Genomic DNA, 27,308 nt, shown 5'->3' on the forward strand with positions numbered 1-27,308 from the left:
TTAAACAGAGCAGAGTTTTGAACCAACAATTTGTTTCAATGCTTTTCTCTCTAGCTCAGACATATCGCGCGTACCCTAGCGAGAGCGTTTTTAAATGTTCTAGGTTGCACGATTCAGGGTAGTGTGGGGCTTACCCTATAAGGGGCACACCAGCACAAGCGAGTCAGTTACCTAACATGTCCTCAGATCATCTTATCTTACATTGACACAACCTCAGCGTCAACAGGCTACCAGAAGATGACTGTGTCCCACACATTTTTGCTAGTGTAGTGGTTGATGCTTCGTTATCTGGGGGGTACTGGGAGCAGATAGTGACAGGATACTTGTCAGCAACTAAACATGAAGCTGATGATGAGTAACAAATTTAAGATCATCATTATCTGCAGCACTCTGCTGATTGTTGTGACCTGCCCATTGCTATCTAAGCTATTCTCAGTGTGGTGGAGAGGGTCCCTCTGGTCAGCCACAAACAGATGACCATCTCTTCTGACTTCTTCCAAGGATGTCATTCCTTGGATGGGCTTCAGAATTTAATACAGATCAGCTTGAGCTAGGTTAAGAGCATTAAATACATAATTCAAAGAGTACCGCACCTTCACTTACAGAGTAATGGCCTATTTTGGATGGCACTTAGTATGCGGTATTGTTTGCAAGTTGTTCAACTGAAATGAAGCGTTTCAACTGTACGCGGTGGACATTTTTCCTCTTCTGTGTTTACTCACCACATTATTAATAAAGGTGCATCGGGTATGTGTAACAAATACATCAAAATATTAAAACCGTCAAATAAAAACTGTCTAATGTGTATTTAATATTAGGCATGGCAGCTCACCTTTATTTCCAGGGCGTCCAGGATTGCCTGCGGGTCCTGTTTCAATTAGAAACAAACATATTCTTTTTACATGTTTAACATTTTCATTGGTTAGATATTTTTAAAATTCGTAATATTGCTTAGAGAGTAGATTGCCATGCCAAACCCAATGCCCTGGTGCACGGCAGGTATTTTACTAATGTACTTTATACTTACTTTACAATATCAAGGGATACCTGAGGCCTTTGATTTGCCCTGCTCTGAGGCTTTACCAGCAGTAACTGCTCAGAAGATTAGAATGTTTTTTTCTTAGTAATTAGACTGAATTATTTCACTGTCTACTTTTAAACAATTCCATCTTCTATATATATGGCTTGATGAACATAATTCCTTTCTTGGTCAACCCATATTAAATATGTATACAGTGCTGCCATGCCCCTCTCAGCCTTCTGAGATGAACACTAACATCACATTAAACTCTTGTAGCCTTTATTCATCTATGAAGCTCTCTGGCCTTTTCAATACTTATTTGCCTCCCTCAGAAAGATTTTAAGTGTGACAATTGCCCTGACAGAAACTTAACCCAGTGATATGAACGAGGACTACTGATTGATCTCTTAACACTTTGGCAGAAACACTCTCTAGGGAAGTTCTAACGTTGTTTTCCATTTGACCTTTAAATGACCTTTAAATAACTAAATCGTTTTTGGACACCTTGATGCCTAGTCAACTAGGGAAATTCACGAGTGAGTAAATCTACACATTTACTCTCACACTTGCAAATGTACTGTTTCTGTCTTTTCACCATTTCGAAGTGCACATTTACTACACTGGTCCTTGTTAAATGTTCAGAGATAATTCTGATCCCAGTTAAATACGTGTTTACATAGGGTTTGGAATTATGAGTTGTGTGATAATTATCACACACTTGCTGTTTTCACCTGGTAAATTTCGGCTGATCAACTGGTCCTTGTTAAATGTTCAGAGATAATTCTGATCCCAGTTAAATACGTGTTTACATAGGGTTTGGAATTATGAGTTGTGTGATAATTATCACACACTTGCTGTTTTCACCTGGTAAATTTCGGCTGATCAAACCTGCCGAACTGTATCGTGGAAAAAGGCTAGGAAAAATGGGAAAACCTGCAGAATTTGGTGTTAAAAACGGACTCCACATGTTATGCCTCGTTTTCCTTCTCAAAATTTGGAATAGGAGGTATTTCACACATGTGATAAATACCTCTCCCTGGGGTAATGGTTTGTACCATGTGTGACATATACCCCACCCTATTCCGACAAACTCATAATAAGGGCAAAAGTCTAGACTGTCTTCTCCCCCTGAAACAAGAAGTGGAGACACATTTAGAAGTGCAAAGTTACTACAGACAAAAAGGACCCAATAGTAAGTCTAGCACCACACATGGTCAACTACTTGTACTGCAACACCTTCCCATAGAAAATAAGATCTTCCCATGGTAAATTATAGGAAAAATTAAAATGTTTTTATTAAACATAAAACAATTTGTGAAAATATTTTTATGCTTAATATTAAAGTAAATTATTTTTATATATTTATTTCATTTATTTGAAATGCAGAACAAAATAGAAAATGCTACAGGACTAATACCTTAATTTTTAATGATATATTTCATTAATTTAAATATATTAAGTTATGTCAACAATATTTTTTAAATATCTTATAAAAAAATCACACGTCAAATATAATGTTGATATATTTATAGTCACTTATGTGCTATGTATAAAATTAATTTAATGTATTTTTTTAAACAAATGACATTTATTTTAAAATTTAAAAAAGTTATCAAATGAGTTTACCTTTATCACATAATATTATGTATTGCTTTATTTATGTATCTTTTTTAACATTAATTTAAATTTATATTTAAAAAGTCAAAATAAATCATTGCATTTTAATATTATTGCCTATTGGGTTCTATTTTAAGTCTCTGCCTATATTATTTTATTACCTTATGGAAGGGTGTTATATAGCCAGTGGTAGCCCATGGGTGGTGCTGGACGTATTCCAAGTCTGAGCTGGAGTACATTTACTACCGTTTTGTGCCCTTTTTGGCTGTAGTAACTCTAGAAGTTTGTGAATAGCAATGGATTTACTCTTTTGTGCATGAGTGTCTGTTAGCCATCCCTAAACCCCTCCTTACCCCTTCCTAAACCCCTACCATTAGGTTGTGGGTATTCCCCTTTTTCAAGCCACTCCCCCTAATCTCTTCCACATATACCACTAAGGGCCCGATTATGATGTCGGACGGCATCGTTTGGGAACTGGAACCGAACGACCTCCTGTCGTCGGTTCCAGCCCAGCAAGTAGGATGCGACTGAACCCTGCTTGGTCACAATCCTATACTTTAAAATGGGAGCATGTATTCTGAACGGAATTCATGCTCTCATTGTAAAGTGCAGAGGTGCAGTTCATCCCTGCACCCAGGGCCGGCCTAAGGCATGTGCAAGCTGTGCACCTGCACAGGGCCGCCAAACCCCAGGGGCCGCCACGCCAATATATATCCTTAGATACATATTTGCGTGGCGGCCCCTGGCAGGGATTTGGCGGCCTCGGGCCCCCTACCTACACTCCCTGCTCAGGGCCTCCGTGAGCCTAGAGCCGGCCCTGCTGCACCAGTGGCAGGCACCTCAAGGTGCCTGCCACTGGGTGTAGGGATCAACAGGGGGGCACCATAGGTGCCCCCTAGGCCACCATTCAGCGGCCTTGAACACAATGGGGCCCCTCTAGGGGCCACCAAAGACAGATTCCCAAAGCCTTTCTGTGTCAGAAAGGCAAGCACTGAAAGGCTGTGGGAATCTGCTATCGTAATCCCTCGGCCGGAAAGAGCCAGCCGAGGATCACTGAAGGCTTTCCGAATGGCGGACTGGTTCTCCGAGCCCGTCAGAGGCCATTTGGATATCCGATTCCGATTCCCTTCCGACTGACCCCTCAAAATGGGTGGGTCGGAAAGGAATCTGACTAGCTGATTATGATGCAGTCTGAAGGGCTCTGACCGACGCTCAGAGCTGTTTCAGCCCGCATCATAATCGGGCCCTAAGTAGTAAACATACATGTGTAAGAATCTCCCCATAAAAAAGTTGCGAGAGTTGGAGGTGGAGATTTACACTCCACACCTGGACCCGGCCCACGTTTTCCTGATCGTACAGTCTGTGTGATTCGTATTTTTTTTTGTATTCCATGTGTACTTCTGGTGGTTTGTCTCTGTATCTCCGTATGCCTTTGCCTGGTGTCTGTATGTAGAACTGTGTCTCGGTATTTCAGTGTCTGTGTGAGAGTGAACTCTTACGTACATTGGAATGTCGGTTCTTATTACTTGCAACACATTTTACAGAGATCTTATCACACATCAGCGAGAGACACCTGAGACTGTTGTACCAGATCAAAGCACATTTCACAAAGAACTGCTGTACGGCTTACCTGGGGGTCCCTGGGGTCCTGGCAGACCTGTGTGATGAATGGAAATAGGAAAGATTTACAAAACGTGGCACTGAAAAGAGATTACAGTTAGGAAGTAACTGTTTTAGTAAAAGTGGCACTAAAATCCTATCTGCTAGTATATGGTGGCACCGGATGTGACAGATGTTGTTGCCTACAATCTGTAGTACACAAAACAAGCAGCATGCCAATTGCAGAATGACGCTCTGGGACTAAACTGCACACACCACCAAACCTGTCCGAATTACATCTACAAATGAAAAAGCATTAACCTACACCACAAGGTACCTAGCACTTGACATTACTCAAATCTCTCTCATTCATATCCGGCTATCTGTATTGTAAGTAAAATCTCAGGTGAACCTTACCCCTAGGTTTGAATTTTGCAGGTTGGGCCGAAGGGTCTACTACAAAACTCCAGTTTGGGGTTACTGAAGTGCTCTTCAACTAAAGTTTGGAAATTTTTCAAATCTCCAGGCTGCATTCAGTACAAATTTACAATATAGCGGAACAAGTGACTCGCATGGAGCCTCATTACGAGCTCCCTTTTCATTTTGATGGGGCAATAACAGCAATGTTCTGCCCCGATGTAATTTGGAGACCTGTGAAATCTGTTTTTTTTGCACCCAGAGGAAGAAAGCAGCTGAAATCTCTATGTGAGACTCTGGAAAAATAAAGCATTGGGAGAAGTATAGGTGTGGGTTTTACAAATTCCCTTGTTAGTTCCCCATTTCTTGGTGGAGCCACAGGGTTCCAGTCATAAACAACCACAGATGTATCCGTGCCCCCAGTATCAGTAATTTTTGGGGGTGGACATATAAGGAGGACTACGAGAGCACTCATACTGAGGCCTCTGTTGTTTAGGGCAATGCAGCTGAAGAATGTTGGAGAATTATCGCTACCTCTATGCCTTCTACCAACTCACTACAACTTGCCTGGGGAATTGGGGTTCTTTGCACCACATTCCAAACTGGGGTGCACCGAAATTTCATAAATATTTAAACGTCAGTGCTGTTGTAGCAACTTCTCTGCTTAAATCTGCACAAAAATGCTGAGATATTCCAAATTGCCAACTTCAGCATTCAACCTTGGGCCCTGGGATCAGGTGGGCCTTCAGCTACACACTTCCCTCTTCTCTCACAGTAGGCAGCATAGCTGAGTTGCTACAGCTTGGAGAGCTTAACTTGTAAAGAAAATTATAAGAGTAGAGGGCAAACAAATGTCTTTGTAGCCCGCTGGTGGAACGGACAAATGGCGACATTGACAAACACCAAGGATTCCCTCTCTTCATTCCACTTCATGAGTCTTTCTTCCACTACCCTACGCTTCCTGAATCTTTTATCTCTCTCTTGTGGGTTTCTTTCCATTCCCGCTTTCTCCCTTTGTCATTGTTTTCTTATCTTTATTTTCCTTTTTCTTTCTACCTTTTCTTTCTTTCATAGCAACCATCTCTACGATATATCTCCTATCTCCTATTCAATGCAGTGTTTATTTTATAGTGACCACTCGGACTGCTAAGATAGTTGCCCAAAACTCCACACATCCAGCGAGATACAAAGATTTAGATGGCAGAATCTACCATGCTGAAAGCACCTCCCCTTGTACATGGCGTATTCACCCCTAGCTTCAGAGGACATCTGTATACAATTCTGAACCTACACAGAGACACCTTTCTGACAATCTTTCAAGCTACACCTCAGACGGCATCACAAACGCAAGTCTGGAGTCTCCAGAGAAAACATATTTCTGGTACATATGTCCTCTGGTTATCATTTTACCCGCTCCCAGCAACCCTTTCCTTGAGAGAGCTCACAGCTGCACCAGCATTATAAAAAAAAAAACATATATAGAAGAATAAATAAACGGATTAACAAAGCAAATTAGGCACTGCACTCCATAATGAGGATAACCAAAAACAGTTCTATCCTTTTACGTGCCGTACGTGCTCACTGGCAGCCATTTTCTTTTTTGGTATTATCTGATTATTATCTGATTGATGCCAGTGTCCACACAGGGAATACTGTCTGCAGTCTTAGTGAGGAATTTGTCGTAAATCTAGTCTGAATTTTAGTTCACTTCACCCATCAAGTAATCAGAATTTACCACCATGACAGGGATCTGGTTTTCAATGCTGGCACCACATATAACATAGAAATATGCGTGGACACCCATATTTTTGGGAGGAACGTTCAACAATTGAAGGCGATAAGGGGACGCAGTCGGGGTCCTTCCCTAGGCATGCAGTGATGAGGAGCACCTACCTTCCTTTTCACTTTTGTAGTCAATGTGTCCAAGAGGGTGTGGTTCCTGAACATCAAATCCAGCATATTGCGGGACACTAACATAGTGTACAAATTTTTGGGGGACAAAATATCAAAAGGTAAGTATGTATAGATTTTCTATCCCAACTTCACATCTATGTACCTTGACAATATAGAGATATATTGCCAAGGTACATAGATGTGGGGTTAAGAATAGTAAGTCTATGCGTCCCTCGGTGCACATTATTTTCGATTTTTGGCCGCTTGGTATTTTATCCTCAATAATAGTGTCACGATATTCTTGTACTCGATATTCAAGAGTACCACTGTTCAAGAGCATTTATGAGGCTGTTTATTTCAAGAGCTAAGAACTATGGCATAGGTACCACACCTGCCTTTTTAGAAAGGAGACTCCCTTGTTTTTTTGGGCAAAGTGAGGAATTCCATTTCTTTATTTTCTCCTATTTAATAAGTTCCTTACTTCAATAAAAATAGATGAGCAAATACAATTCTCCAGATTTGCTGCTGCAAAATCCCCACATACCCTTTTACCTAAGATTAACACAGATACTATGATTTATTTTTTGGTCTGCTTCATTATGTCTGCCATAGGGAGGACACACAATATAAAAGGCTAACTCTATAATGAGCTTGCATCTAGCTACAAATCAAAAGTTTTGTGTATTGCGGGAATGAAAAATCTGCCATACAAATAACTCGAATTTTTGGCTGACTGTACAGCCCCCTTCTCAAAACGAATAATGTTTATTTACTCACAATGAGAACAAACCTTATGCATAATCTTTTTTCAAATTGTTAAAATTTCATTAACAATCAAAAGCATGAGTAACGATGGACCATGCAAACGTACACAAGTATGTGTAACACGAGGGTCAATCCATATGACAAAAGAAATGTCAATTAGCTCATCGAAGGATCTGAAACAACATTATAAGGATTTTCAGGCATGTAGCAGGCGTTGTAAGCTCCTCACCTGTGGCCCCTGTATCCCCTGCTGGTCCGGGTGGGCCCCGTGGTCCAGGTAATCCGAGAAGTCCAGGTTCACCTAGAAATAATGGCAATGGTTGCTCAGTAGGCATTCAAGAACCCTTATTTTATGGTTGTCACAGTTTGGCCCAATGGCCCATGCCTAGGTCTATACTTACTGTGCCTCCTGTGCTAAAAGATGTCCTATGGCTAAGATGTCTCAGTACAGCGCCTACATTGCAAACTACTAAAACACTTGACCTCTGGGCATGTTATACCCCTTTTTAGCCCACGTTCACACTAGCACATCCAACTACTGTGTAATTTAAAAGCCACTAAAAGAGCAAATCAAGGCCAGGCTTTCAAAACATCAAGGTTGAATATGTTGAGAAAATGAATTTACTAACGACTTTCCGTGAAGAATATTGGTATATTTGTTGGTCATTCTGAAAACCTAATTGGATTTTGCGGTTTGGTGGCTCGACAAGACCAGCATTAATACTGATTCTTTAAAGCAAAGTTGTCCTAATATTCCTGTTGTCCCAAATAACAAAGACCAACTTAAACACGAAGCTCTTCCAGTGATACTCACCAAGAGCTTCTGGGGGATTATGTACTCCGCAAACCTAGTGGAGTTCAAAGCCATGCACAAGTCCAGAGAATACCCAGTTCTGAGTATTTAGCGGTTGCTGTTGGATATAAAATCCGTAGTACCAGTCGCTCTCATAGGACTAGACTTTGACTGTGAGCTATGCTTTACAGGATTTAACTTTCCATTAATATATTCCACTTTATAACCCTGAAAAGTGAGTTTAGTGATTGAGCTGGTTTTCATGGGGCTCCCTTTTGGTCCACTGATCAAGGTTTAGCATGGACCACCACCATCTGTATGTTTTCAAACTGTCGGCCTTCTCTCCCATTTTCTGCCTGTACATTCATTGTTTATTGCATGGTTCTTAATTGTACAACATGTCCAGTTCCTCAAAAAATACACTTCCTGAAGAGCAGTAGCATTATTTCTCTGTGACTCAAAGAGGTCTTTCCCCAACAAAAATTGTATTAACCCTTGTGCCCGGTCTACAATTTTTAAGAATATCATTCACCTATTGTAAGAAGGCGAAATTTGACGAACGTATAACTGTCATGTAGGCAATTCATTTTCTGTTTTAAGAAGAAAATCCTCTAACCTAAACCGTGACAGCATGTTCTCCTGGTTCCTACAACTGTGAATGTAACCCAATCTCTGGTCTACGTCCCCTCTTAAAAGTGTTCACTTCACCCTTTGGCCTCTTAATTCTACTACCTTGCGCATTATTTAGTGGAATTCTGAATGGTTCCTTCTCACCTCTTGGTCCGGGATGTCCGTCTGGGCCTGGAGGACCTGTTGGAAAACATATCTTATCAGAATTTATTGCAAGAACTATCCCCATTTTCCCAGTTGTTTGTCTGCATGAAGTAAAACCTCTTAAACTTGTTCTCTTAAATTGGTGGAATAAAGACATGCAAGCACCTTTGTCTTTTACCACTGCACTGAGATACCTCCAGCAAACATTGCAAATGCATCATTTATGTGGAGAAGATGGAAGAACGAGCGGTGACTGTCAGCAAAGATGCCTGCTGCCGGTGTAAGCAGTCAGGAGGGTATCCCTGGACAAAAATGTCCATCAGAAGCACAGGATGCAGATACGGTCTGTTCTAAGAGAAATGAGGAGCTGGATTAAGGCACACTAGATAGATAGATAGATAGATAGATAGATAGATAGATAGAAAGATAGATAGATAGATAGATAGATAGATAGATAGATAGATAGATAGATAGATAGATAGATAGATAGATAGATAGATAGATAGATAGATAGATAGATAGATAGATAGATAGATAGATAGATAGATAGATAGATAGATAGATAGATAGATAGATAGATAGATAGATCGATCTGAGGTCAAAGTTGTTTTCCTGTCACTAATTGGTAAGAGTGACTACATCAAAAAGTGTTTATTTCTTATAAAGCTAGGTCTTTTTTTTCTTCCTAAAAATTTTAATTATCTGAAGTGCATCACAAATCAAAGGAAGTCTGTTGCAGAGAGTGGGGCCAATAATTGAATAGTATCGTACATTGGAACAAATACTATTGAAATTAGGTATAGCCCAAAGCAGATGTGGGTGGGTGAAACTGACAATCTTGTGCGAGAGAAATGGAGTCGTTTTTCACTGATCAGTGCGCTGGACAATGTATTTCTAAGTGAGTGGGTACTATGGGATATTCTCGAACACTGGAAGGAAATTGATTTATTTACTAAACGGAATATTTGCTAATTTATATTTTACTACTGCAGTGAGTGAGACTTATGCTACACCGACCATCTTGTCTTTAACCTTACTGGACTTTTTCATTATTCCGTTGTATTCTTCGTGATATTTGTACTATGCTTTGAAGCTTCTTTGCATCACGGCTAACATTTGAAAAAAGCAAGTGCAATCTAATAAAGATGTTAATAATTCTAAATATGCCGGAGTCATTCAGTGAGTTCTTGCTGCTTCTACCGTGCTCCAAGCGTGACTGTCTCTAGGTGCCATGACATCAGGGCATCTTTTCTGCCTGCTTAATCCCAGCTTTTTAAGCCTTGTCAAACATTGTGTCTAAAGTTGCAACAGAGCTTAGTTTTAATGACATTTCTGATGGTTGTTTACATTCACACACGACACTCTCCGTCAAACTCTGATATCCGTTCGATAGGCAATTTCTAATTTACAGATGGAACAGGGCTTTAGGGGATGGTTTTGGAGACATGACAGTAAGGCAGGTCCATCTAAACATAAATTCTAAGATACCAAGGTCAATATTAAAGTGGGGTGGGGAATGGGGCGGTATTTCCCCACATCTGAAGTTACCAATGCCAAAGTTACAGAGGTATACTTGTTTGACTTAGAGGATGGAACAGACAGGAAGCACACATCCATGATGGTGAAGGCGTTGGATCTGCATAAGCATACATCACGTGCATGTGCAAATGTGTTTACCAATAGCTCTGTCTTGTGCAGTAGGATCAAAAGACATCCACAGAGGAGAATGAAACTGACTCATTGGCAATCATTTTTAGGAATGTATTGGCACACGGATTCACTGAATTAGAAAAGTGTAAGGTAATAATACCTTTGGGAAAAATAATATACAAAAGGGTTATTTGAGTGTACAGTTGAGTTTATAGTAATAGTTTCCTTTCCCAGATGGCATAGAGGGAAACAGCAGTAGTATGTCTGTTTCTTATTATAGAGTGGTACAAGTACCGCCACAGGGCCAGATGTACAAAGTTAGCAATGGGAATTTGTGAGCACAAAGATGAGTTGCTTAATGTACTAATCCCATTTTGGGAGTCAGTAAACTTTTCCAGTCCAATTTTTATTATTATGTGTGAGTCTTTGCGATATTGTGCGCACCAAAATGAACAATGGTGAGATGCATGAAGCATATGCAGGGTGGTCAGTGAGATACATATTGTGTTTTGTTTTGTTTCTTTACATTTGGCTCACAAAAACATCACAAATCTATGGCATGAGGGTTAGTGGGTGAAGCATCAAAGAATATTCTGATGTCAAGAGGATTTCAGTGCAGCTCTCTCAGGATCCTGTTGCCATGTGTTGATGTGGTGTTCTAGCAGTGAGCACCAATCATGGCAGAACCTGGCTTTTCAATAATTGTGCATGATCCACAAATAGGAATGGATATGTTTATTTCTGTTCCTGCTTAACCTATTGCTGGCCCTTAAAATTCTCGCTCACAACTGTTTTCTTGAAAGACTGTCCAAAGAATGAGGGGAGTCAGGACAAGCAATAGATTGATTAAAGCAATTTCTGGAAAACACAACTCTGTGACTGGCAATAGGCAAGTTTGGTGCCACCCGTTCTCCACTGTAATGTGTAATTTGCAAGTCTAATCCCTCTCCACTTTCCACGTCAGTTCCTTTATAAGACCCATCATTTCCTTGCCTGAGTTGGTATCATATGATCTGCATGCCACAGTGATATCTGATCACCGAATGCACATTGAGCCATACTGTTTTTACCTCAACATCATCATTTCTATATGATGGACTCTGCATTTTATATGACATGGCTTTCTGTAAAAAGAGGTGGCTTGATCCGTCCCTCTGAGTAGTAGATCAGTATGTGGAGAGTAGTTTGTGATGGATCACTTTACGAGAGTCTTACGTAGAGGTGTGCTCTTCACTGAATTTGTGTTACAAATTATTTATCAGCATGGGCACAGTAATCCACCAAAAAGCTTGGAAAAATAGTTAAAACTGCCATATGGCAAACAGTGATTGACTATATTATCTCACACAATATACTGTCCAAAGCATAATTGTTCAAATTCATCTAGTAAACTGATCATCTGCTTTCTGTGGCAGAGATGACAGGTGTGTTCCCACCACAGAGGCAGCTGCCCTGGCTTTTGGCACAAGCCAAAATGTTATTTATAAATGCGTACTGGGGGAAATACCAATGTTGAAAGTTGACAATGTCCGGCAAAAATCACAAACATATTTTATGTGACAGTAAACTCTCAGTTTGTTGGGTTGAGGTAAATTGGATCTACAAGTGTCAGCTGTAGAACCTACTCAGTTGGGTTGAAGGTAGTGTAGAAATCTGCATCAAGGCCTCGATATAATGTGTGGGAACGTCTGGTTTTCTCATGCACACAATCAACCTCTCTTTGTCAGACTGGTGGCAGACAGGGATCATTATTTGCCATGTTTGTAAGGATATTGACACTGAGGTGAAGCTTTCCTACAGAAAACATGGACATTTCAGAACAAAATATAAAGCTTCACCGGGGATTACCAGCAAAATCCCTCCACTCCTACTAATATTGTGGGATTTTTAGAACATGAACACAAATCAAGAATGTTCCCTAGATAGCTGGAATTGTGGAAAGGGGGGATATTATATTTTGACAATGCCCACTCTTCAGTTGCCATGACACTTCCAGTGAGTAGATTGGAGAGTGATTGGAGTCTGACACTTTAGAATGAATCCCAGAATTGCCTTTCTTGAATGATTTTCTGTTGATTTTCTCACCTTACTGGATCTTACTTATAGCTTGTTCTCAATTTTTACTTCCCTTCAATTCCAATAGTATTTACCATCTTCTCTTTATCACCTTCCTACTCCTATTTTATTCTCAAATTGCTGCCTTTCTCCTAGCTCACCATTGTTTTGTGCTGCCCATAGTCATCTTGAAATGGCTTATCTGTTGAACACCCCGAAACGCTAAACTGCCCATGTTAATAAGTGACAAAAATAACAAATTAACTCATTCTTTCATTGATGGTGCTATGGATTGTCCAAACGCTTCTGTGTGTTTAGGTTGTTTTGGTACTTGCCTGCAGATCCCTTGGCTCCTGTCTCTCCTTGCGTCCCAGGCAATCCCCTCGGTCCTGCTTCTCCTGCAACACAAGGATGCACAGTGAGCAAACATCATTTCTACGGGAAATAACTATATTATATTGCAAAGCGCTTCACATGTACACATATGCACACATACAAAACCAGCGGATCAGAGAGTGCTACCATTTTGGTACTAGAAAACGAAACGCCTGTCCACAGTAAGAGCAGTGCAGCCATGTATAAACATGGACCCAAAGATGTATGTAATGTCAGATGATGCGAGCTTTCATTATGTTATTCTGGTCCTTTCAGGTAAATTTATACTGGCTCTTTCAGGTGCAGTATGTATTTGAAAATGACAATAGACTCAAGTGGAGAAGATCTACACTGTACTGTAATTACCATGTGCATAACGAGTTTGGTGGCAAGGTGCGAGCAGACCACCAGCTGAGGTCCACCTGCTTGCCCGCAGCACAAGGCGAGAGCAGACCACTAGCTGAGCTCCACCAGCTTGCCAACAAGCACAAGGCAAAAGCAGACCACCAATTTGCCCAAAGCACGAGTAGAGATCATACCACCAGCTGAGGTCCACCTACTTGCCCATAGCACAAGGCAACAGCAGGCCACCAACAGAGGTTCACCAGCTTGCCAACAAGCACAAGTCGAGTAAAACACCACCAGCTGAGGTCCACCAGCACGCCCACAGCATAAGGCGAGACCAGACCGCCAGCTGAGGTCCACCAGCTCGCCCACAGCATAAGGCAAGACCAGACCACCAGCTGAGGTCCACCAGCTTGCCCACAGCATAAGGCGAGAGCAGACCACCAGCTGAGGTCCACCAGCTTGCCCACAGCATAAGGCGAGAGCAGACCACCAGCTGAGGTCCACCAGCTTGCCCACAGCATAAGGCGAGAGCAGACCACCAGGTGAGGCCCACCAGCTTGCCCACAGCATAAGGCGAGAGCAGACCACCAGCTGAAGTCCGCCAGCTTGCCCATAGCATAAGGCAAGAGCAGACCACCAGCTGAGGTCAGCCAGCTTGCCCACAGCATAAGGCGAGAGCAGACCACAATCTGAGGTCAGCCAGCTTGCCCACAGCATAAGGCGAGAGCAGACCACCAGCTGAGGTCCACCAGCTCGCCCACAGCATAAGGCGAGAGCAGACCACCAGCTGAGGTCCACCAGCTCGCCCACCCACATAAGGCGAGAGCAGACCACCAGCTGAGGTCCACCAGCTTGCCACAGCATAAGGCGAGAGTAGACCACCAGCTGAGCTCCACCAGCTTGCCCACGGCACAAGGCGAGATCAGACCACCAGCTGAAGTCCACCAGCTTGCCCACAGCACAAGGTGAGAGCAGACCACCAGCTTAAGTCCGCCAGCTTGCCCACAAAGGCGAGAGCACACCGCCAGCTGAGGTCAGCCAGCTTGCCCACAGCATAAGGCGAGAGCAGACCACCAGATGAAGTCCGCCAGCTTGCCCATAGCATAAGGCGAGAGCAGACCACCTGCGGAGGTCAACTAGCTTGTACACAGCATAAGGCGATAGCCGACCACCAGCTCGCCCACCAGCTTGCCCACAGCATAAGGCGAGAGCAGACCACCAGCTGAAGTCCATCAGCTCGCCCACAGCATAAGACGAGACCAGACCGCCAGCTGAGGTCCACCAGCTCGCCCATAGCACAAGACGAGACCAGACCACTAGCTAAGGTCCACCAGCTTGCCAACAAGCACAAGGCGCCAGAGCAGACCACTAGCTAAGGTCCACCAGCTCGCCCACAGCATAAGGCGAGAGCAGACCACCAGCTGAAGTCCATCAGCTCGCCCACAGCATAAGACGAGACCAGACCACCAGCTGAGGTCCACCAGCTCGCCCACAGCATAAGGCGAGAGCAGCAGTTGACCACCAGTTGACTTCACCAGCTCATCCACAGCACTCACCAGAAGTAAGGAAAGCAGAGAGCAAAAGTCTCTTTGCCGGAAGTGGCAAAAATCCTTGCTCAAGGTTGTGTTTACTGTTTGTGTGCATAACCTGTGGGCTGGCGAATGCCTCAGTGCATGCTGCGCATGTATGTGTATGTAGTGTATAGCGCCCATATGGGGGATGAGGCGAAACATGGGAGCGGCTGCACTCCAATGTCTACCCACCTTGCTCCGCCCTCTTCCCACTGCGCGCGCGGTTACATTAGAGAAGCAGAAGCACACAGCATAGAACTAACCTGTGAGGCCACGAGAACCTTTCTCTCCCTGGTCCCCTGCAGCAAACACAGAAGCAAAAGAACACAAGATCACTCTCTGTTTATTTTCAAAAAATGAACGTTGCACCGTTGGCCCTGCTGGCAACATGCAGAGCCTCTGACAGGACCTCTTATGTTTCATGGAGAGGTCGTGCCCTTTGCTCAGGGCTATGTCTACGTCAAAGTATGTGCACGCGCGCCAGCGTGTACCACATAAAAGAACAAATATTCTCACCTTTCGGCCCAGCGACTCCCATGGATCCCTTTTCACCTGAAACAGAACAATTGTGAGGCAAAGATTAATGAGAAACTTTCGCCCGTGGACGATCTCCTTTCACAAAGGCAGCAGCCATACACGAAACGAGTTTGTTGTGTGCACTAACAGCCAAGAAGGCATAACTTGAAGTGTACATGTGTTTAGCAATAAGAATTCAATCTCCCCAAGGGTCTTGAACCAAACTGTCCACACGGAATTCGATACTCACTCCTGGAGCAAAACAATGTGACAAATGTTATGTTATGTCATTGGGAGGCTCGGTCGAATGCATTTCCGAATTTTGTCTCATGGCCTATGACACAATGGAAGGGTCAGGTTGAAGGTCACCATGAACATGGTGTGAATATCTTGACTCAATGAAGTTTGGTGTGATGCTAAGCATCACGGTGCATGCAGAATTAGGGAGACAACAACTTTGCATTGTGCAACCAATTGACAAAACGTTTTGTACACTTTAATGTACACAAACAAAGACGGACCTGTTGTCAGAAAAGTCAAATCCCGTGTCACAGAATGAGATTTGTGGGATCTTCCGACTACAATTTCACACTTAATTGGGAAAAATTATGCAAGTGTGTTGAATGTTCAAAATTGTTTAATTGATGAAAGAGGGAGCTTTAGTGGAGTATGGGGTATAACACGGAACATTTTTGCACCACTGAGAAACTTGCCATTTTTGAGTATTCAGAAACATTTTGCTTGCCCACTCATCCAGGCAGCACAGGTAGGTCTACTCTTAAATACGCAGCAATAAACGAGTTTCCAGGGCGGGAAAAGGCACAGAGCACAGGTCTGCAACAATGTTTTGTATGTGGAGTAAAAAAAGAAAGGTAAGCCTGAACTGGACATTATCCGGTAGTTTGGTGGTAGGATAGCCACTATGCCCAGTGACGTCAGTGGACAGGCAACGGTAATTCTGTGAATCCGAAGCACAAGGTTAACCTTACAAAGATCCCAGACGTACGACATGGATTCGTAAAGATACTCTTTAATTATGGAATTTGCTGAAACAATGAGGAGGCATTGATGGGTATCACGAGAGAACGCAAGGCAGGACCTTGGGGCATACATAGTTTTGAAAGCAGAGACACTGCAATGTAGTGTGAAAGAATCCAGATCTTTCTATTTGAATGCAAAGGGCATCCATTGCTACCCTTGCAAGTAGGGCCCCACAGTTGCTTTCTGTTCTGTTATTAATCAGTGGCAGAGGTAAAACCAGGTGGATTCTAAAGTTAAAGGGTTGTGAGTGTCTGCCTGAGATCCCAGCACCGAATTACATGCATTTAAGAAGCTCTGCCTCTCTGCCAAGCTGTATTCCTTCTAATGCTTCGAGAGCCTTGGGGGCGTTCTTGATATTACAGTGTAAGGTCTTGATTCTCTAGCACCTGTTTTTTTTTTATTGATGCATGCATGAGTTTTTTTCACTGGCATTGAATTAATGGCAATAGCAACTTATTGCTGTTATACCACTTGCTGACATTCTCTTGCGGCTTACAACAAATTATCTGTTGCTTTTCCAAACTCAATGGTACTTGATGTATCAACTTCAGACAAATGAAAAAACTGAATTAATCTGCTTGAATTCTAACACGTTTTCTGGTTGGTTGGCTAGAACTCTATGCAGCAGCCACATTAATCCACCAAACTACCATTGTGGGGTTTCAAACTATCTTCTCCTGTCAGTCTCATCTCCTCCTGGTAAGCAGGACCTTCCCTCACCAAAGTCCTCCTAGTCAGATTCTGAAAAAACTGGTGCAGTCACTTGATTAAATCTCATTGTGATTCCCATGTTCTGGCTGATAGACAACTCGTAATCCTTTTTAAGGTTTTACACGTCACTCTTGAAACAGATGCAACCCTCTCCCTTACCTTTAGCACCTGGGAGACCCGCTTCACCTCTGAATCCCTGAGGGCCAGGAGAACCTATTGAGGTAAGAAAATTCTGTTTTACAAATTGAAGGTTTTCAGTCAAGAGACTGAGTGCAATTTCCAAGCTGACTGTGTAATCATCATACATGTATTAAAGCTACTGAGCTAGCTCTTCAGACTTTTAGTATGCACCCTATTCATTCATGTTTTGGAAAACACATATTACAACATCTGTTCATGTTCTCAAATCAAGAAGATTTACAACATTTCTTGTTCTCCATCACTTACAATTTCCAAGTGCTGTAGGAGTTGGATGGAGAGTAGTGCCTGAGCATGGTGGGCCTAAGATATTACCTAGTCTGTATATCCTAAAAGCTGAGTCTAGGTCTGTGCATTAACACCAGCGCAATCCAACACTTTGTCCAGGATTGCTCTTGGACTTCGGCACAGAGAGGCATTGAACAATTGATGATTGCACATTACATTGCAATACTTCAATATGCAGACCATAGTGTAATGCAATCTCCTCTATGATTCTTGTTATACAGCTTGAACAACACAAATATTATATTCTAAATACAAAAGCCATACTTATTCAGAACACTTCAGATCTATTCTGGACCCTGCCAGCCCTTTTGCAGAGACACTACAATTATGGAAGGCAAATTCAGAATTCAACTGGACAGGCCCTGGATCAAAACATATACAACTAGTAATCCAAATCCAAATCAAGTCAACCTTGCCCAAGAACGTGAAATATTGATATGAACTACTTTATATCACTTCTGTGCAAGAATATTAGACATTTTAGAAATCAAAGAGATGAAGATCACTGTTAACAATAAAAACATAGAATTACCTAAGTGAGATCACTACACCCCAGGAATTAACCAATAGGTCATACTGTCCACACAGACACTTTGGCATATGAAACATGAATGGACCTGTTTGTTGCTTTCATGGAAGATTTAGACTTAACTACTAATTATAGCAATTTATTTGTGATGACAATGGATTCTAAATCCACAATAACTAGGCAGTTTTAAGCTAATGGGCATGTTCTGGAGAACGTTCCATCTTTTCCTTTTTTATGGGTCATTTTTGACAGCACCTGTACCTGGTCTCCCGTCTGATGAATAAGAGGAACATCTTAATGAGGGTAATTGGAGCCATCTTTGGTTTTGCTTCAAGATTAGGCAACAAACCGTCAGGGCAATACTTATATTATATCAGTCTAAATGCAGGTCTGTAGTCAAGTATAGAGGAGATGTGTGGAGAAATGTGGGAACTGCCTCCCCTCAGTGCATACATTCCTATATACTCCACTATGAATTGGGCCTCCCCTACTTGAATGACAGCATTGGATTGCGTCCCATTACCAGGTGGCTCACTGCCTGGATCAGACGAGGATGCAATCTAAATAGATTGGCACTGAAAGATTGTGTTTCTCTGGATAGATGGAACTATACACAATGGTTAAGGCATATGAGTAGATGGTTTTTCCAAATTAAGAAGAAGGGAGCTTTTTGATAATCTGGATAAGATTGTCAAGGACAACTTACTGTGGGTTCATACTAATTACTTTTGGTAGCGACAGTCCATAAGGGAAGAGAAGGAACTTGCTAAACCCACAGTAAGGGCGCAGGCCATTTTCTAGACCAATTTTTAATATGGAACTGTAAATGCTTATCGTCGTTTTTATTGACAGGTTTTAGATTTAACATGGTTTATAATTTATTGTGGATTGTTAACCCACCCCACTCTACTAGCCAACCCGGCTCGTGCGGATGTAATGGCATTTGCCCTGAAGATACCATGCACTTTATTATGTTTCATAGTTTTGATAAAAAACACCTACGCATGAATTAATTGTGCCTTTGTGAAGAAGTTCTGTATTTTAAGCAGGTTCGACCACCTTTGATGTATTTGCAGTTACTGTCTCATGTTCATGCTTGTTTCTCCATTTGTAGTTTTTTTAGATGCCTCTGTTAAATTAAGATCATTTCTGACCGGAGTATATATTTATGTACTTACTTAATCTTTTATAGCTGACATGAATTTGAGTATTGAATTTTAACCTTACGTTGCTCTTTTAAACTTTTTATGTACCTTCTATGGTTATGATTCTTTTAACTGAATATTGGAAATGTAATTTAATTGATACACTTCCAAATCAGTCCACCTTTGTTCAAGAAATTAAAAAGTGACCAATATATGAAACTTTTGAATGAATTTCATTTAATTTCACATTCTGTTCTCCACTTTTGGCACGTGTGGGAAAAGCATACATCAAAATGTGAGCTAGTCGGACATAAGAATGGAACATCATTACATACCTGGAGGACCTTGTGGGCCTGGAACTCCCACAGTACCTGCAAAGAAAATGTGTCGAGACCATTAGGCGACCTTTATAAGTGATCTACAGAAAGATGGTGACACTGTGCTAGCTACAAGTTCACATTGATCACGGTCAGATCATTTAGTTCACAGCATGCTCTTTACGTGCCATCCTCATCCATATACGTAAGAAGTTGCTTACACTGAGGCAATGAAGTGCTTCCCCGCTGAGACAAGAATGCCCTATTATTAATTCTACCAGGTTTTGGAGTCAGGACTATGAGAAAGGATTCCAGACAACGAGGTCAGAAATTCAACCATGAGGATTGAGATGTAAAAGTTCTACTCACCTTTAGGACCAATTGGACCTGGAATTCCCACAGTTCCTGGCAGGCCAGGATCACCGCTAACACCTAGCAAGCATACAAATAGACAGTTAATACCTTCTTTAACCAAAAACTCTTTTTTGTTTTTAAGCTTAGTATTTTGTTAACAATTATACAGTCCGGGCACCTGAATGAAGTCGTATGAAAGGGCCAGGGCCATATGGCAGAAGTATCCACATTCTCACTCATAAGATTTCTCTTTTATGCAGGAAATACAATCTCACTGTACAAGTTCACAAAACTCTCATGTTATAAGAGGTTACAAACAGGTTAAACATATCTTTCACTGATTGACTGATTAATATATGATGATTCAGGCAGAAGTAGCTATCATGACATAAGTAAGAATGTCAGATACCTTGTAGTTGCTATTAACTATATTCTTTATGTCTTGGATTCCTTTCCTTTTGACCACTGGCAATAACAGATTCAGCATGTACTATTCCTATTGCCCCTATGCATCTTGACCACTATAATCTCTTATGGTGAACTGGTACATTCTGACGAAGGAGGCATAAACGTGCTTTATTATAAACACACACATCTATACCTGCATTTATAGCATGGGAAGCAAGTATTAGGTATAACACAAACATAATTAAGATAAATATGGAAAGAAAGTATTAGTTTTGCACAATGTCTGGAAACAAAGGAGATCCGCATGCGCCGTTTACCATAAATGCCTCAATCTAATGTTTTGGTTTGTCCTTCCTACTAGTGTCACCTTACTCTGAGCATCCAGCATGATATCTTACCTTTGTCACCTTTCTCTCCAAATCCTGGAGGTCCTGGCTCTCCACGAGGTCCAGAGGGACCTTCACGCCCCCTCTGTCCCATTTGTCCCTCAACACCAGGGTCACCTACAAGCGAACAGACAGGATTGTAAATACGTCATATCAATATCATAGACCGCATGGTCCATCCATCAATGGTTTAATGCTGTCAATCAAACAATGGTATGTCAATGACCTGGATTTCATTATGCTCTGCTTGTTTTCAAAATATCCTTGAGATGAAAGATTGCACTTAGGTTTCCTAAAACAAACTGTCATTAACCTGGGAAAGCTACTCCAAGTAAGGAAGGGGAATTAAGACAAGTGTGGTTTCGCATTTTCTCATTCAAATATACCTGCTGCACAGTTTAGCTTATTTTTAAAACCCAGGAAGGGGCAGCAATAGTGAGAAATATCAGTCTTTAAAGACGAAAACATCACAGTGGCAAACTAAGCAAAAACGTTACTACCAAGATACGTTTAGTGTAAGCAGCACACACTTGGCATCTGGTAGGCACTGAGAAGGTACAACATTCAAACTAAGATGTGTTTCACTAGTACTCACCAGTTACATATCATTCTTTACTCTACAGAGTTTTTATGTTTATCCCCAACACAGATTTCACGACATCAATTGCACTTGTTCACAGCAAAAACATCCCATTACAAGGGGAACTTAATGTACTAATGCATTTGGAGACACTCAGAAGACATTTAAATATTTCTTTATGCAAAAGTTAGTCGCCCCCTCATTCCCCATCTGAGGTGAAAGGAACGATACTTTAAAATGCCAGATGAAAAGGGTCAGACTCAGGGGATGCCTAATGGTAAACAAGTACCCATCAGCAGTACTGCTTGATAGGGATTATATAGGCAGAGCAGAAGCATGGCTGCCTCCATGTTGCTTAGTTTCTGTTTGACTTAAAAAAAGGAAAATATTTTCCTGTAGCAGCCCCTTTCTCAGCAACCTTCAAAAGCCATTGTTATAATAAGCATTTGAAGCCTGAACCTGAAATAGCTTGTCATATTGGCAGCGACTAAATGTTTTCAAGCACTTTACTCAGAGAAGCAACTAAGGCCCTCCTTGTGAGTTTCTCGTTAATGTCCCCGGTGCTCTCCCTGCCGCGCAGGTACCAATTGCATGGATCATGGGGATTACAAGTGGGGCGCTGAGGGTCCCATAAAATATGGGGAATTGCTGAGGAAATCAACAAATACCGGGTCCAATTGCCCCAATACTTCCTAATTTCTCCCCAAAGTGTCACCCTTATTTAAGCAGCTGAAATCTCTGGGTGAAAATAAACACCCCAGTCTAACTGCAATGGGGCCACTTACATCCGACATCCGCTGCATGGGAAGTAGGAGGCAGTCATCATGAAGGCATAAGTACTGTTTTTGTGTGATGTCAGACACCTAAAAAGATGAGTAGCACTGTTTCTCAAGAAATATAAAGTCTGGTCTTATACATTCAGAGTAGTTTCAGAAGCCTAGTCTTCCATACGCAGAATGTTTTTAATGCTGTGCCCGTAGAAGAGAAGGGTCCAGTATGAAACAAAATGTAAGAACCACAGGACATAAAAATGATAATTTTAATTTCGAGGATATCTATTAAACTTCAACGTGGATATAGACACTGTGTTAAGTAAAAATAAACACACTTTACATTACCTATTCGGTCTGAGATACCAAGAGCTTTCAATGTTGAACCTAGTATTACCTCCCGAGGCACCCTCAATTCCTATTTTTTAATGACACTGGGAACACGCTGCAGAAAAGGGATACCTTGGTGTGCCGAGGTATTTGTAACCTAAGACCCCAGTAGGAAAAATTATCCAAAGTGCTCCCTGGTATATGGTCAAGCCCATCCTAGTTTTTAGGGACCATAATGAGACCCAACGATGAAGTGTGACACCAATAGGATGTGTGAGGGTTTATCTAACAACCCAAAGTGAAGTCCAGAATATGGGTATAGTTTCAATCTAAATTCATTGGTGATCCTCCAGGATCTACAGGAAGATTAGTTAAATGTATAATATACCTTTTTGTGGAGATTTATGTAGCAGGGAGGACGCATCCTATACTTCTTACCTCTCTTCCCCTCGGAGACTCAGGATTAAATTCAGGGGATCTTCAGTTTGTGTAGTTACTATAGTGTTTACTGAGGCCATAATGACACAACAAACACAATGTAAAATTTCTAAAACCCCCAAAAAGAGTAGACAGTTTCATAGAAGGGTAACCCAAAATTTGGAAAACTGACATAACGGCTGATTACTCTCTTACTGGAGCGAACAGTTGTTAATGACATTTGGACCACCACCACATAGCGAGGGTGGCGAAAGCTTTATGTGCTTAGATCAGTCTACAGCTGCTCCGCAGAAGAGTGTCAGATTGTAGACCTTATGGCTGGAAAATCACAACCAGTTATTTTAGATTAGATAGAGTACAGGTGGATGGAACAAATCTTCAATGTTGAGAGTTTTTCACACCCTGAACAATCCAGTTGATACTATGAAAAAGCTCCCTCGTGACCTCTCTATTTTATCAAAAGATTCAAACACTGAATTCCAACATGGGCAACACCAAATACCAAAGACATTTTTTACTTTCTCATTTTCTTTTTTATTTTATTACTTTTTTTCTTATTAGTACCTTTTTTCCAAATTATTATTTTCAGCATAAAACGTTATCAAAAAATACAAACTTTTCATCAGAGATCTATAATGCATAAATTATTCTCTACACTACAATCCATTCATTCCTGGGTAGAGAACCGACACAACCAAACCACTCACTCACACCTCATACACATTCAAAACACAGAACAATCTATCTGAGCAAGTTAACACGTTTAGTAGATTCCAGTTGAAAACCATGGCCTTGCACTACACTCAAAGAAGTGCACGTGGGCAGGTCAACAATGAGCTTCTCACTAATCGATCAGCTATTCACATAGGCCATTTGCCGACACATCCATAACATTTCATAACATTTTAAATTTGGCTGGGCACATGGTTTAGCCTACTGAAGCATCTGTGGGCCAACCTTTCAAGTGCAACCAAATTTCAACATATATAGATGAACTGCGCAAAAACATGGAAAAGTCTAAGCTCTAAGTAGGCTGGATGAAGCCAGCTGCACATTTTGCAAGCTGCGTACCTACCAATGACAGATCTGTTGATCACTTCTACCTGTGTAATTAAAAGTTTATATGTGTTGGATCAGCTCATACATATACCCATGTACTTTAACGGTTGAATATGAGTTTCAGTCTCATGTGCTGCTTGGATAGACTACTCTAAGGGGGCCTGCTCAGTACCTTTAATACCCTTCCAGTCATTCACACCTACTAGTGCAAGAGCATTGTCCACACAGTAGTGTTAACACACAAAGCGTTTCACTTTTTACAGTCCTCAACATTTGCCCTACCTTGCTTCATGCCAACAACCATCAAAATACAATAAGTAAAGTTAACATTTCTTGCTATCAGTGCTGGGAGAGACTCATCCTTACCAGCGCTGCCTTTCTGTCCCTTTGGTCCTTCTGGTCCGGTGTGGCCTATTAGACCCGGTGGCCCTGCGATGACAAAAAACAGTAAAAAAGTCATTTGTGTGCATACTTGGCCAAGTGTTTAATGAATTGTTACAAGAGGTAGGTTTTTGTGATGGAACTGATGTACAAACAGAATTCTCTACCCAAATCGGCATTACAAGCATTGTTCAAATTCCACAGGATTCTAATATTTTCAGCTTAGAAAAGGATAAAACATGCAGTCTCATCATGTTAGCCTTGATTCTGATCTGTGAAGCTCAGAATAGAAAAATTATACCACACTACGGAAAAACTCCACTCTGCGGTATGGCTATTTCCTCTGGTAACGTCATCTTTCTTAGGATTCATGACCTAGTTGTCTCTCATGCCAGAGATATCCAGCAGCCGTGGGAGTTGGTGTGAGATAAAAAAAGAGCCACACATGTGCATCAGTAAAATGTGTCAGATTCACAAAAGAGTCTGAAAGTGCATATTATGGAGGAGCTATGTGTGCCTAATTTACTCACACTCAAATCAAAAAGTTGGCGTACCCAGGGCAGCATCCTAGGAGTTGCCCAGGGAGGTCGATGCACATGATGTTTTATGCCCAAAGAGGAGCAAATACTGCAGCATTTTTCATGATTCACAAGGAAGAACAACGCTTGCACCTCTTTTCTGGTAATAACAAAACTCCTCAACTTTGGGTAAGTCAAAAAATTTACAGGAGCAACTGTGAGGAAACTGTGGATTTAAAAATAAATCCCAAAACACACACACTTTCCTAGTTTGAAAAAGGCACTTTTGTAAGAGTAGGGGAAAAACACTTTAACATGGCTGTGTGCAACTTGCCTAATAGAGCATACGACTAAAATGCCCTTTTTTAGGTCTTGCCTGGGCAGCGCATACGCTGCTGTGAGGCATGCAGTATTGGAGTATGACTTTGATGCCCTGCCCATTCTTCGCCCATATTTTTTATTTGCTTGTGTCATTGTCCTTCATAAACGCTGGCTTCCAAGTTGTTATTAGGCTTGTTAGTCCCTCCTTGGTACCGTCTAGTCTGCATTTATCTCCCATAATGACTGGACCTTTTACTTGTCTTGTTACACAGTCTGCTTTATCTTGGCTGTGAGCACTATTTTGTTTAATGATTTGCCTCTATTCCAGCCAGCCACTAGGTTGAAGCATGCCGCCCGCTTTTATTTTACTTACTAATGGTGGTCCGATTTAACTACAGCAGGCACGCGCAGAACATAGCTAACATTATATTTAGAATTTCAGCAGAAAACAGAGACCACAACGAAATCAGTTCACAGGCCCTTGCATTAGGATTTTGAATGAAATAATAACTGTCATCCAGGCTGCATGCAGTAAATAACACTTGCCTTTATTATCTAATTTAACGGTTGTCTGCACCATTGGCTGATTTAGTGAGCTGCTCAGAAATACGTACCTGGAGCACCAGGAACTCCTCTGTCACCTGCACAAAAACATAAGTAACATTTGTCAACCACACACAATTCATAGTATTCACCCAAAATAGGAAGACACTTGGTTTTAATGTACTACTGAGGCAGAGTGACTTCAGGAATATTCCAGAAACCACCTCACACAATGGCAGTTGGTTAAACCATCTAGGCCCTGATTATGAGTTAGATAGATTCCCAGAAACTGGAATTACGTTATTGACTGGTATCTCAGCATGAAATTCTACCTTTAATTAGTTAGGACCCTCAGAATGGAGAATAACTGCAGGCACACTGCATTGCCATGCGGCCATGAGACTCTTTGACCGTGCTGCAGCCTTTGACACCATCAATCGAGTATCCTTATCAGCAGGCTGTCAGAAGCTGGAATCAAAGGAACTGCCTTAATGTAGATCAAAAACTTCTAGTTGAAGTGCTAGCAACTTATCTCTCTTCTCCCACGTTTATCTCAGGTAAGGACACTTCAATACTAAGGGGTCCATTACCGCCCATCATCCTACCGGTGAATGGGACCACCCGCCATAAGAGCGGGGGTCCCGTTCTACATATTAGGATGCGCCCCCACAGTGGCAGGCGCTTCCCGCATTTTTAGCATTGCAGCGGGCGGTGCTGAAAGCACCGCCCGCCGCAATGCTAAAAATGCACATTGTGCATTTCAATGCACAACATGACAGGCACCGCGAGGTGCCTGTCATGTTGTGCATTGAAATGCAGGGGGGTACCATAGGTACCCCCCATGTGCACCCCCCACCCCCCCGGAGTCCCTGGGGGCCCGCAACGGGCCCCCGCAAGGGGAATCTGCATGCCTTTCCGTGGCGGCAATGAGGCATTCCCAAATGCCTATCCTAATATGGCTGGCTGTGTCTAATAGACACCGCCACCATATAAACCATTTTCAGCCCCGGCCGCAAGGCGACTGTGCGGAAAAGCGGCGGACGGTCTTTCCGTCCGCCGCGGTTCCACTCCGCCATACTAATATGGGGGGGGGGGGGGGGATTCGGGAGTGGATGTCGGGCGGATTGCCCCCGCCAGGCCGACGGTGGCTACCGCCAGCCTGGCGGGGGCAATCCGCCCGACATCCTAATGGGCCCCTAAGTTCCCCCATGTTCTGTACTCTCCTTTACCGGTTAACACATCTACCCTTCCTTTCAACCATCTTCTGCATCACCATGGGCAAATTTTTTACTGTATGACAAAGACAATGAATTATCCTTTGGAGTGTGCCCTATTTACGATCCCATAATAATTCCACCTTCACTTGAGAGCATAATCTATCTGTAATGAAACGGTAGATGACATGTCAACTACCTACCTATAGTTAAAAACAGAACTACTGCTGACCACCCCAAAGATCCAGATTGAGGATTGTCATTTGCCATCTGTCAAGAGCCCTCCTCCATCCCATCATGCAGTGTTCACAACTTGGGCATTCACATCAACACAAACCTAGGATTGGCGACGCATCTCACCATTTTCACTTGATCTTCTGTTT

At 42.1% G+C, this 27,308-nt stretch overlaps 1 protein-coding gene across 2 annotated transcripts in view; it reads right to left on the reverse strand.

The window, feature by feature from the left end:
• Nucleotides 1–27,308, reverse strand: part of COL17A1 (collagen type XVII alpha 1 chain) — a 190,645-nt gene that overhangs the window by 63,453 nt on the left and 99,884 nt on the right. For both annotated transcript variants that reach the window (XM_078643723.1, XM_078643724.1), the window contains exons 21-33: nt 25,783–25,809; nt 24,315–24,377; nt 20,784–20,888; nt 19,993–20,055; nt 19,642–19,677; nt 17,306–17,359; nt 15,395–15,430; nt 15,142–15,177; nt 12,920–12,982; nt 8,880–8,915; nt 7,542–7,613; nt 4,269–4,295; nt 833–868 (exon numbers count right to left, since the gene is read on the reverse strand). In XM_078643723.1, coding sequence (XP_078499849.1) covers nt 833–868; nt 4,269–4,295; nt 7,542–7,613; nt 8,880–8,915; nt 12,920–12,982; nt 15,142–15,177; nt 15,395–15,430; nt 17,306–17,359; nt 19,642–19,677; nt 19,993–20,055; nt 20,784–20,888; nt 24,315–24,377; nt 25,783–25,809 — 654 coding nt within the window. The remainder of the gene's footprint in view (nt 1–832; nt 869–4,268; nt 4,296–7,541; nt 7,614–8,879; nt 8,916–12,919; nt 12,983–15,141; nt 15,178–15,394; nt 15,431–17,305; nt 17,360–19,641; nt 19,678–19,992; nt 20,056–20,783; nt 20,889–24,314; nt 24,378–25,782; nt 25,810–27,308) is intronic.

The sequence above is a fragment of the Lissotriton helveticus genome, chromosome 5_1 (assembly GCF_964261635.1).
Source record: "Lissotriton helveticus chromosome 5_1, aLisHel1.1, whole genome shotgun sequence".
Lineage (NCBI taxonomy): Eukaryota > Metazoa > Chordata > Amphibia > Caudata > Salamandridae > Lissotriton > Lissotriton helveticus.